The sequence below is a fragment of the Ipomoea nil genome, unplaced genomic scaffold, assembly GCF_001879475.1.
Source record: "Ipomoea nil cultivar Tokyo-kokei standard unplaced genomic scaffold, Asagao_1.1 scaffold2848, whole genome shotgun sequence".
In the NCBI taxonomy this organism is placed as follows: domain Eukaryota; kingdom Viridiplantae; phylum Streptophyta; class Magnoliopsida; order Solanales; family Convolvulaceae; genus Ipomoea; species Ipomoea nil.
In genome coordinates this window covers 1,031,954-1,044,859 of record NW_017619276.1, presented here as the reverse complement: position 1 = coordinate 1,044,859, position 12,906 = coordinate 1,031,954, and the positions used below count along the sequence as shown (strand labels likewise).

At 32.7% G+C, this 12,906-nt stretch overlaps 1 protein-coding gene and 1 long non-coding RNA gene across 4 annotated transcripts; one reads left to right on the top strand and one right to left on the bottom strand.

The window, feature by feature from the left end:
- Nucleotides 1-220: 220 nt before the first annotated feature.
- Nucleotides 221-5,310, top strand: LOC109160496. The gene is made up of 11 exons (XM_019308782.1): nt 221-344; nt 447-515; nt 586-691; nt 775-1,026; nt 1,107-1,250; nt 1,344-2,035; nt 2,125-2,479; nt 2,687-2,828; nt 2,942-3,341; nt 3,426-4,728; nt 5,301-5,310. The coding sequence occupies exons 1-11, from the start codon at nt 221-223 to the stop codon at nt 5,308-5,310; spliced, it is 3,597 nt and encodes a 1,198-aa protein (XP_019164327.1).
- Nucleotides 5,311-5,577: 267 nt separating this feature from the next.
- LOC109160568 lies at nt 5,578-10,217 on the bottom strand. 3 transcript variants are annotated; one of them, XR_002050771.1, is made up of 7 exons: nt 9,878-10,217; nt 9,166-9,267; nt 8,955-9,056; nt 8,525-8,633; nt 8,328-8,424; nt 5,986-6,927; nt 5,578-5,889 (listed from the first exon to the last, which is right to left on the bottom strand). It is a non-coding gene; the product is annotated as an uncharacterized LOC109160568 (long non-coding RNA). The 3 variants fall into 3 exon arrangements; XR_002050770.1 differs by having other exon boundaries at nt 5,578-6,927; XR_002050772.1 differs by lacking the exon at nt 8,955-9,056 and having other exon boundaries at nt 5,578-6,927.
- Nucleotides 10,218-12,906: the final 2,689 nt, after the last annotated feature.

The following is a 12,906-nucleotide window of genomic DNA, read 5'->3' as shown; positions in this document are numbered from 1 at the left end:
TTGTTATTATGTGCTACCAACTATTTTTTTAATAGTCCCCTAAAATGTAGGGTTTAAATTAATTGTGACTTTAAATATTGTTATACTTTAAATTTGTCTAATATTACGTATGTGTACAGTACGTTCGTCCAATACACAAATAGGTGCAAGCAATTGCCAGCCATTTGTTTTTGGAGATAAATAAAATCCTGCATCGACGATAACACAAGATGAATTTGCAATGCGTAAACCATTACATAAATATGCAATTGTCGAAGACCATGTAACCACAAGAGACTTGCTATCTGCCTTTGAAGATGAATATAACCATACAATGATCGACGCCCCAAATCAGTACATAGCAGGTAATAAGATACTCTCCTGGTTTTTGAAACAACTATAAGTAAAGTACATATGTGTTATCGTCCACTTTTAAAATTGATTTTTAAATGTATTTTTAATTTTAGATGCGGATATATCGAGTAACGATGTTAGGCAGACCTCGGATATTGGGACATCCTCTGGTCCACAACATGGTATGTATATTTGTTTTATACCTGCATAAAATGTCAATCAGTATTTCATTTTGTATATATTTGGTTTTAGGTCAATACTGCGATTTTGGTGATGCAACAAATAAATGCGTCCATTGTGGGGCTTTGTTTTGGTTTGAAGAAAGGAAGAAGAATTTGTCAACAAAAGCATCGCCACTGTTTATGTTGTGTTGCAACATGGGAAGATCAAGTTGCCGGAGAATAAGTTGCCACCAAAAGGTATATTTGATCTCTTTTTCAGCAAAGACGAATTGTCAAAAGAATTTTTACACAACATTAGGACCTACAACAACATGTTCTGCTTCACATCCATGGGAGGAAAAATTGACAAAAACGTGAACAAGGGGGGCGCACCGCCAATTTTTCGATTAAGTGGTCAAAACTATCACCTAATGGGCACTCTACTTCCAGAACAAGGCAAAGAACCTCATTTTGCCCAGTTATACATATACGACACGGCAAATGAAAAGATCAACCGTATAAATGCTGTGAGGTAAACATGTTTGCGTAATTACACATTAAATACTATTTTTTATCTAAATAAATATCAATGCCAAGTTTATGTTGTTGTAGGGGTAGTGGTGAGCAAGATGACATTCATGTAGAAATAGTGAATGTCATTCAGAAAGACCTCGATGAAAATAATGTTTTGGTTAAGTCTTTTCGGATGGCTATGTCTGAGCTGGATATTAATCCATGCGCCGAAGTCAAAATAAAGTTGTTGGGAAAATGAACTAGAGATGCGAGGACATATAATCTGCCGCAAGTTTCTGAAGTAGCAACTTTAATTGTGGGAGATCTGGATACCAGTATTGGAGAGCGTGATATTATTGTTCAATCGAAGGGTGGCCACCTACTGAGGATAAGTGAATTAAATCCTTCATACTTACCACTGCAATACCCTATTTTGTTTCCATATGGCGAAGACGGTTATCGGGAAAACATTGCATTCGCGAACGTAGTAGGCAAGCACTCTTCAGGTGGTAGACAGAGGATTAGTCCCAGGGAGTTTTTTTGCTACCGCATACAGTCTAGACAGTCAGCTCCGAGTACCATATTATTTGCAAAGCGGTTGTTCCAACAGTTTGTTGTAGATGGCTACACAATGGTTGAGTCTGGAAGACTAATTTATATAAGGACACACCAAAAAAGCCTAAGGTGTGAGAGTTATAGTGGATTGACTGATGCTTTGACAAGGGGTGAATTAAGCCCTGCAGCCCAAGGTCGCAGAATAATACTACCTTCAAGTTTTACGGGTGGTGCTAGATACATGATACAAAACTACCAAGATGCAATGGCAATATGTAGGTGGATTGGATACCCAGATTTATTTATAACCTTTACATGCAATCCGAAGTGGCCTGAGGTGCAACGCTTTTTAAAAGATCAAAGGTTGAAGCCAGAAGATCGGCCGGACATAATTTGCCGGTTATTCAAGATTAAGTTGGATGCTTTGATAGCTGATTGTCGAAAGAATAAACTATTTGGCCCTGTGGCTGGAGGTAATATTTGTTATTTTATTTTAAATCAATTTTGTTACAATTTTATGTAATTACTTAACCTTATGATGTTTATGTCTATGTTGTTGCAGTCATATATACAATTGAGTTCCAGAAGCGAGGTCTTCCGCATGCTCATATATTACTTTTTTTAGAGAACAGTAAAGTAGTTAGGCAAGTTATTACTCTAGACAACATAATTTGCACAGAGATTCCAGATGAAAAGAAAGATGCAGAGTATTACCAAGCAGTAGAGGAATTTATGATGCATGGTCCATGTGGAAAAGCGAGGACCAATTCTCCATGTATGGTAAATGCGCGATGCTCTAAACATTTTCCTAAGAGATTTATTGAGAGTTTTACATTTGATGAAGATGGTTACCCGGTATATAGAAGGAGAGACAATGGCCGTGTAGTTACAAAGAACGGGATCGCCTTGGACAACAGGTATGTGGTACCGCACAATAGATATTTATTGCTCAAGTACAAGGCTCATATAAATGTCGAGTGGTGCAACCAGTCACGGTCAATCAAGTACATGTTCTAGTATGTTAACAAGGGTCATGATCGGGTAACTGCCGAATTTTACAAAACAGGCAATGATGACGAGAATGGCAAAGCAATAGATGAGATAAATATGTACTATGACTGTAGGTACATATCCCCGTGTGAAGCGGTTTGGCGTCTATTTGGTTTTGATATACAACTTCGGGCGCCTTCAGTGGAAAGGTTAAGCTTTCACCTTCCTAATCAACAGAGTGTGATATTTGCAGATGATGATGCTATTGAGAACATTGTGAATAGACCTACGATAGCACAGAGCATGTTTTTGGAATGGTTTGAAGCAAATAAAACATACCTCGATGCGAAGAACTTACTTATGTTGAGATGCCAACACGATTTGTTTAGAAGAAAGACCTTAAAAAATGGCAGCCACGAAAGAAAGGGTTCTCAATAGGACGTATATTCTATGTCCCGCCAGCTACTGGTGAAATTTTCTATTTGAGGTGTTTGCTGAACAAAATCCGTGGCCCTAAAAGTTATGAAGATATTAGGATTGTAAATGGAGAGCAATATGACTCATTCCGAGATGCGTGTTATGCAAGGGGTTTAATTGATGATGATAACGAATATGTTGATGCAATAGATGAAGCCAGTCATTGGGCATCAGCAGATCAATTGAGGAGATTGTTTGTGACATTGCTAATGAGCAGTTGCATGGGGAAACCGGAAATAGTTTGGGATGCTGTGTGGCAACATCTATCAGACGATGCACAATTCAACGTCCGTAAACAACTGCAGAACAGAGGTAATCGTACATTTTAAATAAAATATTACGTCAAGTTTAACGTAGTTGTGTTATAACACCAAATTTTAATATATATTTATGCAGATTTTGTGTTGACCGATTCGCACAAAATTAACTTTGCTTTAGTAGAGATTGAGAAGCTATTATCTAATCATGGTAAGAGTTTGAAGGACTATCCTGAAATGCCAACAGCAAATTTTGGTGCCTTAAACGTTATTGCAAATAGGTTTATTCAAGAAGAATTAGCATACGATTGTGGCGAACAGGAGAAAAAGAATCAAGAATTGGTAAGGCAGTTAACAGACGAACAAAAGGCAATATACAATGAAGTGTTAACTGACGTTGATCGCCAGGAAGGGGGGTTATTTTTCGTTTATGGTTATGGAGGGACCGGTAAGACTTTCTTGTGGCGAGCACTTTCTTCCGCATTAAGGTCTAAGAGTCAAATAGTGTTAAATGTTGCTTCTAGCGGCATAGCTTCGCTTTTATTACCTGGTGGGAGGAATGCACATTCTCGGTTTGCTATACCGATAGCTGTTAATGAAGATTCCACATGCAACATACGCAACGGCAGTGAACTGGCAGAACTGCTTGTGCAAACCAAGTTGATAATATGGGATGAAGCCCCAATGATGCATAAATTCTGCTTTGAAGCTCTTGACCGAACAATGTGGGATTTGATGCGCTTCATAAATCCAAGGAGTTCTGATATGACATTTGGTGGTAAAACAGTTGTTTTGGGGGGCGATTTCAGGCAAATTTTACCAGTCATTCCAAAGGGTACTAGGCCGGATATAGTTCGAGCAAGCATTAGCTCATCCTATCTCTGGAAATCCTGTAAAGTCCTAAGGCTTACTAAGAATCTACGTTTGAAAAGTGTTCAATCAGAAAACGAGTGCAAGGAGATCGAGGAATTTGCAAAATGGATAGCTAATATAGGTGACGGAATTATTGGGTGTCAACTTGATGGGGAGTCCGAGATTACTGTTCCAGAAGATTTGTTGTTGAAGTGCGAAGATGACCCTATTGCTACAATTGTTGATAGCACTTTCCCTAATTTCCGACTGGGACTTGTCGATTTGTCATATCTTAATCATAGTGCAATTTTAGCTCCAACATTGGATGTGGTAGATGCCGTTAACCAATACATGAATGATCATAATCCGGCTAAGAGTAAGACATACTTGAGTTGTGATTCTGTGTGTAAGTCAGATGCCAATGTTGACATGTTAGCGGATTTGCACACTCCAGAATTCTTGAATGCCTTGAGATGTTCTGGAGTACCAAATCATGCTTTGACATTGAAAGTTGGATCACCTGTTATGCTATTGCGAAATATTGATCACACACTAGGATTATGCAACGGTACAAGGTTGATTGTTACAAGGTTGGCTAACCATGTGTTGGAAGGCAAAATCATGTGCGGTACAAATGCAGGAAGCAGAGTATTGATTCCTAGGATGTCACTTACACCGTCAGATCCAAGATTGCCTTTCAAATTTCAACGAAAGCAATTTCCTTTGATGCTATCCTATGCCATGACAATCAACAAAAGTCAAGGACAAACGCTTGCTAAAGTTGGGTTGTTGTTGAAAAAACCTATCTTTAACCATGAACAACTGTACGTAGCTGTTTCAAGAGTTAGTAACCCCAGGGGTTTGAAAATTTTGATTTGCGGAGAAAGTGTACCATGTCTTAGTACGACTAAAAATGTTATGTACAAAGAAGTCTTCAATAATGTATAATAACATTCAACAATTTATTATTTAAAATTTAGTATTTTTTTTAAATACTAGGTTTCTTATTATTATTATATTATTATACGTAATATAATATGTACTATATAGGTAGCCATGCATCACATTATTTCAACAATGAAGTCTTCAACAATGTATAATAAAATTACTATATTCATCAATGTGTAATAAAATCACAACTTTTCATTTCACATTTTTTCAGGTTCAAATAACTATATTCTATACTGTATATATATCATACTATATATATAGCCGCGCATCGCGCGGGTGCACCTACTAGTCAATATAATAAAGCAGTAACTTTCTACTAAACACATTTTCCCGCTCATGATATACGGCGTCGTTTTAAGCATTTAGTTATATGTGTCGAATTAATTGTGTCCACATGACTTTTGGGTTTCCAATGTGTATTATCCGACTACTATGTTCGGATACCAAGTAAAATAAATAGAGTTCTACTAATTGAAGAGTCCTAATGATAACCTAAACCTAAATATAAATTGATTTTACATATGTACACCTACAGAGTACAGACATACAGATAGACACATACATATTTACATCTATATATCTGTATATATAGTATTAAATGCTTCGAAATAATCAACTATTGCTTGTGCTCTTGGAAAGTGAAAGGTTTCCAGCAGCTTCATGCTTCCAAGATAATATTCAAATTTCGAAATCTAATATTACAATCTATATAAACCTATGTTGATATACATATCCACTCCCAATATGTCCATCTCTTCCGTTCTAAGTACCTGATTAATAGTAAACCAGATCTAAAATCTCTGCAAATTTAACCATGTCAAGTCAGTAAATTTTTGTTAAAGCCTCTAGATATTGAAGAGCAATACGAGTGAGGTGTGTTAGAGTTTATGAAATACCTGAAAGTAGAGGCTCTACACATATCAAGAGTAGAGAATGTGTTTGGTATGCGATGAAGAGGTAAACTCATTTTGTACAATTTTTGCTCACTGTTTAATGTTCTGTCTTCCTTAGCCTAATATTTGATGCTATGATGATACCAAACTGTATTTGAATGCCTCTTATCAGGAAGTTGATGATTTCAGGTCAAAGTAAGTGTATAGAATTTCTTTTTTATCTGCAGTATATATTAGCTACACTATTCAATGTGATTTCAGACTATCTTCCTTAGCCTAATATTTGATGCTATGATGATACCAAACTGTATTTGAATGCCTCTTATCAGGAAGTTGATGATTTCAGGTCAAAGTAAGTGTATAGAATTTCTTTTTTATCTGCAGTATATATTAGCTACACTATTCAATGTGATTTCAGACTAAAGTATGGTACGGTATACACACTTAACATTTTGTAATTTATTTCAGTAGGTAAATCTGAATTTCATATTATTTGGAACTCTACATCCTTTGAAGCTGATTATTTTTGGAACTCTACAACCTTCAAACCTCTTCTATAAATCCTTCTATACACAAACAATCCACACTTTGCCATTAACCCTCTGCGTGTTTGTTCTTCTCTGCCCAGACTTTGCCATTGACACTCAGCAAAGTTCTCAAATGAGTCAAAGACTTACTGTTCCAATTTTTTGTGGACGAAGGTAACAATCTCATGTTTTTTTTTTAACAGCACAATATAGTAATAGTAATCTATTCTCATATAGTAATGGCTTACGGGTTCATTTATCATTTGGCTGTAAGTGGAAACACAGAACTACAAATAGAGGTAAAGTTCCAGGCATACCTGATTTCATTTCTTTAATTCTACTAATTCATTGTAATATTGTATTGAAAAATGCAAACCACCTCTTATTGGAATCTTCTTAACCTTTGTACGATCAAAACCTACAAAAAATTCAGTACACTGTTAGTTCCACAGATCATTAAACTACTCAAATTTGTGTGAAGCATTGACAAAAAAATCAGGTTGATTCTAATGATGGACTATTTTTTTTTCCCAAATCTATTTAGTCTTTGTGCTGAGCAGAACCCACTGAGGAGTATCAACTCCTTTTCAAGTTTAAACTATAGCCAATCAGATTTGGATTGTTCCCTGTGAGAGGATGGTTATGTGCACCATTGCCGATTTGTATGAAAGGAAGGAGGTAAAAATCACATCTTATCTTTTTATATTATAAATATGGCATCAGACTATTAAATCATCATTTGCCCCAATCAAATGATATAACAGATTAGATTGAACTTGAAAACTAAGAGTAGATGAATAACAAAAGGCAACATACCCAAATTATAAGTTGATTTTTTTTTTACTCACTGTCACAGTGTGGAGATTATTGGATCCCTGCAACAATTACAGAGATAGAAGGATATCCTGATTGGTGTTATCTATCTTGCAAGTAAAAGGTTGTAATAAAAAGCTGATCCCTAAATCTGGGCTGTTTTCATGTGAAAACTGTAGATGAATATGGGCTGCTGGGGTTTGGAGGTACAGATAGAAAGTTAGTGTGGTATATGTGAATGGGAATGCCCCATTCTTGCTATGGGACAGAGTATGTTATTTATTTAGGAATATGGCAAGATACCTAAGGAATCAAGGTTGGTTGTTAAATCCTATGTGTTTAAAATTGCTGCTAGAAATGTACAGTTTGAGAATCAGTTAAATGATTTTCTTGTGCTCAAACTTGAGAAGGGTAATGCACTACTTGCAATCCACTGTCCAGAATTGCCCTGACTCACAAAGCAATCATTTGAGTTCCAAAGTTCTAAAGCCAGAAGATTACAGTGACAATGATGATCTTAGTTTCTTGATTACATCTGACTTTGAATTTTATCTCAAATTTTCAGACTTAACCACACAAAAAAAAACAATCTTATTTGGAATCTAGGGTTTCTGGCTAACTGGTTAGGATGAGGCTGAAAGTCCCTTGACTAATGGAAACACAATGAAGGAATGGAGTGGTGATGGCATGGTACAGTCAAAAAGTGTCTCTTGGATGAATTCTCACCTAAAATTCACTTATAAGTACACTAACCAAAAATACCTATCAAACATGACTGAATTTTTCAACTATACCAATATTAAACTTAGAGAGTTTTTTTTTTTTTTTAAAAAAAAAAAAAAAAAACTAAATAAAGGAACAAAAAAATAAGCTTGCTGCTAAGATTTAGAAAACCAAAAAAAACATTTCAAAAATGTGTTCAAAGCAATATAATAGAGCTTCACAAGTAGTTAAAAACTAAATAAGTTTTTATTATACATGGAATAAGGTACAGTTGAAGCATACCTGTTTTTCTTGATTGAAATTGTAACAAATACTGACTTATTCATTTACAATATTCATCTGGTTTGCTTTACATTTGTGTGGCATATCTGTATCAATTCTGCTCACATACAGACATAGTGACATATATAAGTAAATTAAAAGGAGACATATATGGACATGTAAACAGAGTATTTGAATGAATAATAACAGAACATTACCATTGAAATTTGATGTTCGCTGTATGTATCTTCTTTTTTTTTTTTGTGGGTGTATCCAGACAGTGTAATACCACCACTCTCCTATATTGCCATATTTTTTACTGTACATCTGCATACAAATAAAAGACATTATAATCTGCTTTTTAACTATGATATTGTAATTTTTGAGGTAATTAAAAAATAAATTTGAAATCACTGGAAAGCTAATTTTTTACATATTCTGTTAATTTTTTGTTGATAAGACATTTATGGAAAAAATTATTTACTCTAAAGAAATGCAGTGTTTGTACTCTATCACATTGTATTTTTTTGTTAACCTAATTAAACTTCATGTGAAAATACTCTATTGACACTATTTACATTTGGGAAAACAAACTTATATTATTGTGCATATTTCTTGTGCATATTTCAAATGTATTATTTCTTATACCTTTTTATCTAAATTTTATTATGGGATAGGGAGGTTTTTGAGTTAGTTGGAGTCCCAGCAATTCTGCTTTACATTTCTGTGCCATATCGATCTGCATCAATTCTGCTCACATACAGACACAGAGCGACATATATAAGTAAATTAATATTAAGGGAGTTACATCTATGGACATGTAAAGAGAGTATTTGAACAAATAATAACCGAACATTACCATTGAAATTTCCTGTTCACTGTATGTATCTTCTTTTTTGTGGGTCTATCCGGACAGTGTAATTCCACCACTCTGTGTAATTCCATATTTTTTATGGGTCATCTGCATACGAATAATAGACATCTGCATTTTAACTATCATATTGTAATTTTTTAGGTAATTAAAAAATAAAATTGGAATCACTGGAAATCCAATTTTTTGTATCTTCTGTTAATTTTTTGTTGTTAAAACATTTATTGAAAAAATATTTTAAAAACAGTTTCATATAATAGTATTGTTAAATATTACGGAGTATTTAAATTTATCTGTTAAATGTGATGAACTCAAATTTATTGCAAACATTTAAGTAAACCAAGTTGTAAGTTTTCATGGAATGTCAATCGAATAAACTCTAACAAAAATGCCATAAGTTCAACAAATGACAGGCTCACTATGTACAGTATCATTCATATTCATAATTTTTTTCCACAATATGCATGCATATAACAAATTTGATATAAAAAAGACACATTTTAAATAGAACATTGAACAAAACATAGCTTTTAAGAAAACTAATCATTCGCACCTAAGTATTAGTTCATATACTCATCATTTTTACAAATCAAAATTACTGCATGTTTATAATCTTCGTAAAATTGAAAAATAGATATTTGTATACAAAACAATATACATTAATAACTCTAATTAAAATCAGTAAAATCTAAGTTTTTACCTTATAGATGTTGTAGTTCCTGTTGGTTGATTTCTTTCAGATCTGTCATCTCAAATTTTGCCTCAAACCATTTCTTGAGTGGTGTCACTACCTTATATGTGGTCAACTTTCCAGAATTGTTTGAGAGAAGAAATAGGTAGCGTCAGGGTTTTGTTCGGTCTAATCAGTCAGGAGTTGTGATCGCGAGTACATAGTAGGGTAGAGATAATGTTTTACACATGGAAATGGCGAGAAAATGTGATCGAGCTTGAAGGAGAAGGGTTATACAACACTGGCAATGTGTGTTGTGAACTTTCCAGAAGCGGTAGACAGAGTGTAGAGAGAATATGTGCAGGCGAGAACAAAGGAGAGCTGCAAGATTGTCCAAGTATTCTATGTTTTAGGGTTTTTATGTGTGGGCTTGGGTTTTGGTTTGGGCCTATGGTTTTACTGTGGATTGGTAACATATTTGGCCTGCTCATTATTATGTGTATATATATATATATACCGATTTCTTTATATATACATATATATTTATTTATACTTATATATGGATATAATTTGAAATTATTTTGGTTTTTTTTTTTGGGTCATATACATAAAATGTATACACATTGATATGTGTTTATGTTAGGTCAAAATTTGTGGTTTGTTACTTATTTAATTCATGATTCACGATATTGTATATCAAATTATAATATTGTATTAATTTTAAAAAATTATGTTCGTTTTATATTGAAAATGTTACTTCGAAATTCTATCTTATTTTAATTATATCATTTAATGATTTTTATTTATATTGAAATGAAGTAGAAAATATTGATGACAAATAGCATTGTATTGTTCGTTATGAGGATCGTGGTGTGAATGAATGGCATTTCCAGAGAAACATTTCTTGGAGTTTTGGCACCTTCGTTATGTAGAATGTTGCATATTCATAATAATGATACCTACAATTAGAATGTATATTAGATTTAATATATGTTTTCCCTGGTGTTATATAATATAATTATGTAGGCTTGGTTTTGTAGATATTTTTTTTTTATTCAACTTCATAATCAAACCTTATTGATGAATATTTCATGTAAATTTTGAATATTTTTTTCACAATTTTTTTTGATTTTTTTATTCAACTTCACATGAACCTTTTTATGTTTTACAAATTAATCAGCAATAATAATAATATAAAAATAAATAAAAACGTTTATTATTATTGTTAATAATAATAGAATAATGGAACAAGTATTATTAATAATAATCATATGAATAATAATAATAATTTAAAATAAAAGTTAGAATATTAAAAACAATTATTTCTATTAATAATAATCATATCAATAATAATAATTATAAAAAAATATTTAAAACAATTATTTCTATTAAGGTGAAGCCAAATAATTATTATTATGGTTCACACACTTTTGTGGACCATTGTCCATGTAATAATGGTTGTTATTTAATAGAGGTAGATTATTAATTTTAATTGATGTTTATATATATATATATATATATATATATATATATATATATATATATATATATATAGGGCCAGGTTCCTGTGAGAACATGTATTCCCGTGCGGTCAGTGCGGCATACACCATTAGGTATGCATAAATGGATTACACAGTGTTCGAAAATACATCATTATGTGAGTTCTTTTTTTTTTTTTTGTGTGTGGTGCATTTTTTGGCATTTCATTTTGGTGTATTCTCATGTATATATATATATATATATATATATATATATATATATATATATATATATATATATATATATATATATATATATATATATGGGCCAGGTTCCTGTGAGAACATGTATTCCCGTGCGGTCAGTGCAGCATACACCATTAGGTATGCATAAATGGACCACATAGTGTTCGAAAATACACCATTATGTGAGTTCTTTTTTTTTTTTTTTTTTTTTGTGGTGCATTGTTTGGCATTTCATTCTGGTGTATTCTCGAACATTGAATGGTGCATTTATGCATACCTAATGGTGTATGCCGCACTGACCGCAAAGGAAGACATGTTCTCACAGGAACCAAAATCTATATATATGTATGTATGTATGTATGTATATTATATATATTATAATAATAATTATTTTGTTTATGGAACGCCGATAAATTATATTTTGTCTATTTATTACATCTAAAACCTTATTGGTCCTAAATATTCAATATAACAATCTTTTATATATTGCACCAGAATATTATGGCCGTGCATCGCACGGGTGCAAATACTAGTAAAATAATATAATATAGGGTAAATAAGAAAAATCATTAAAGAATACTAATATCAAAATAATATGAACCATTAATCTATACTATATATAAAAACAAAATCCTGAAATTTTAACTTCCCCCCATTCCTAAAAAATCTCTCCTCCTAATAAAATAATATTGATTTCTACTTTCCCATTCGTACAATAATTCTGCGTTAAAATTCTATTCTCATATTATTATAAAATACTGTAATACAATCTATACAATCTATACTATATATAAAAACAAAATCCTGAAATTTTAACTTTCCTGCCCAATCCCTAAAAAATCTCTCCTCCTAATAAAATAATATTGATTTCTACTTTCCCATTCGTACAATAATTCTGCGTTAAAAATCTATTCTCATATTATTATTAAATACTGTAATACAATCTATCTATACTATATATAAAAACAAAATCCTGAAATTTTAACTTCCCGCTCAATTCCTAAAAAATCTCTCCTCATAATAAAATATATTAATTTCTACTTTCCCATTCGTACAATAATTCTGCGTTACAATTCTATTCTCATATTATTATAAAATACTGTAATACAATCTATACTATATATAAAAACAAAATCCTGAAATTTTAACTTCCCGCCCAATTCCTAAAAAATCTCTCCTCCTAATAACTTTTGACTTTTGACACTAAGTTGTAAAGTGTCAAAAGTTCGGCAAGGCATAACTTTTGACTTCGTTGTCCGTTTTAGACAAATGTTTTTTTTAAATCGCGTATTTTTTCGAGATCTATCCACCGCAAACCGCCGTAGGCGGTTTGGC

Excerpts from the sequence above, each read along its gene's own strand:
- LOC109160496 (XM_019308782.1), top strand. The coding sequence starts at position 221 with ATGCGTAAACCATTACATAAATATGCAATTGTCGAAGACCATGTAACC. Across the intron at positions 516-585 it reads ATCCTCTGGTCCACAACATG|GTCAATACTGCGATTTTGGT; the intron begins GTATGTATATTT and ends ATTTGGTTTTAG. Across the intron at positions 2,829-2,941 it reads ATGATGCTATTGAGAACATT|AAGAAAGACCTTAAAAAATG; the intron begins GTGAATAGACCT and ends CGATTTGTTTAG.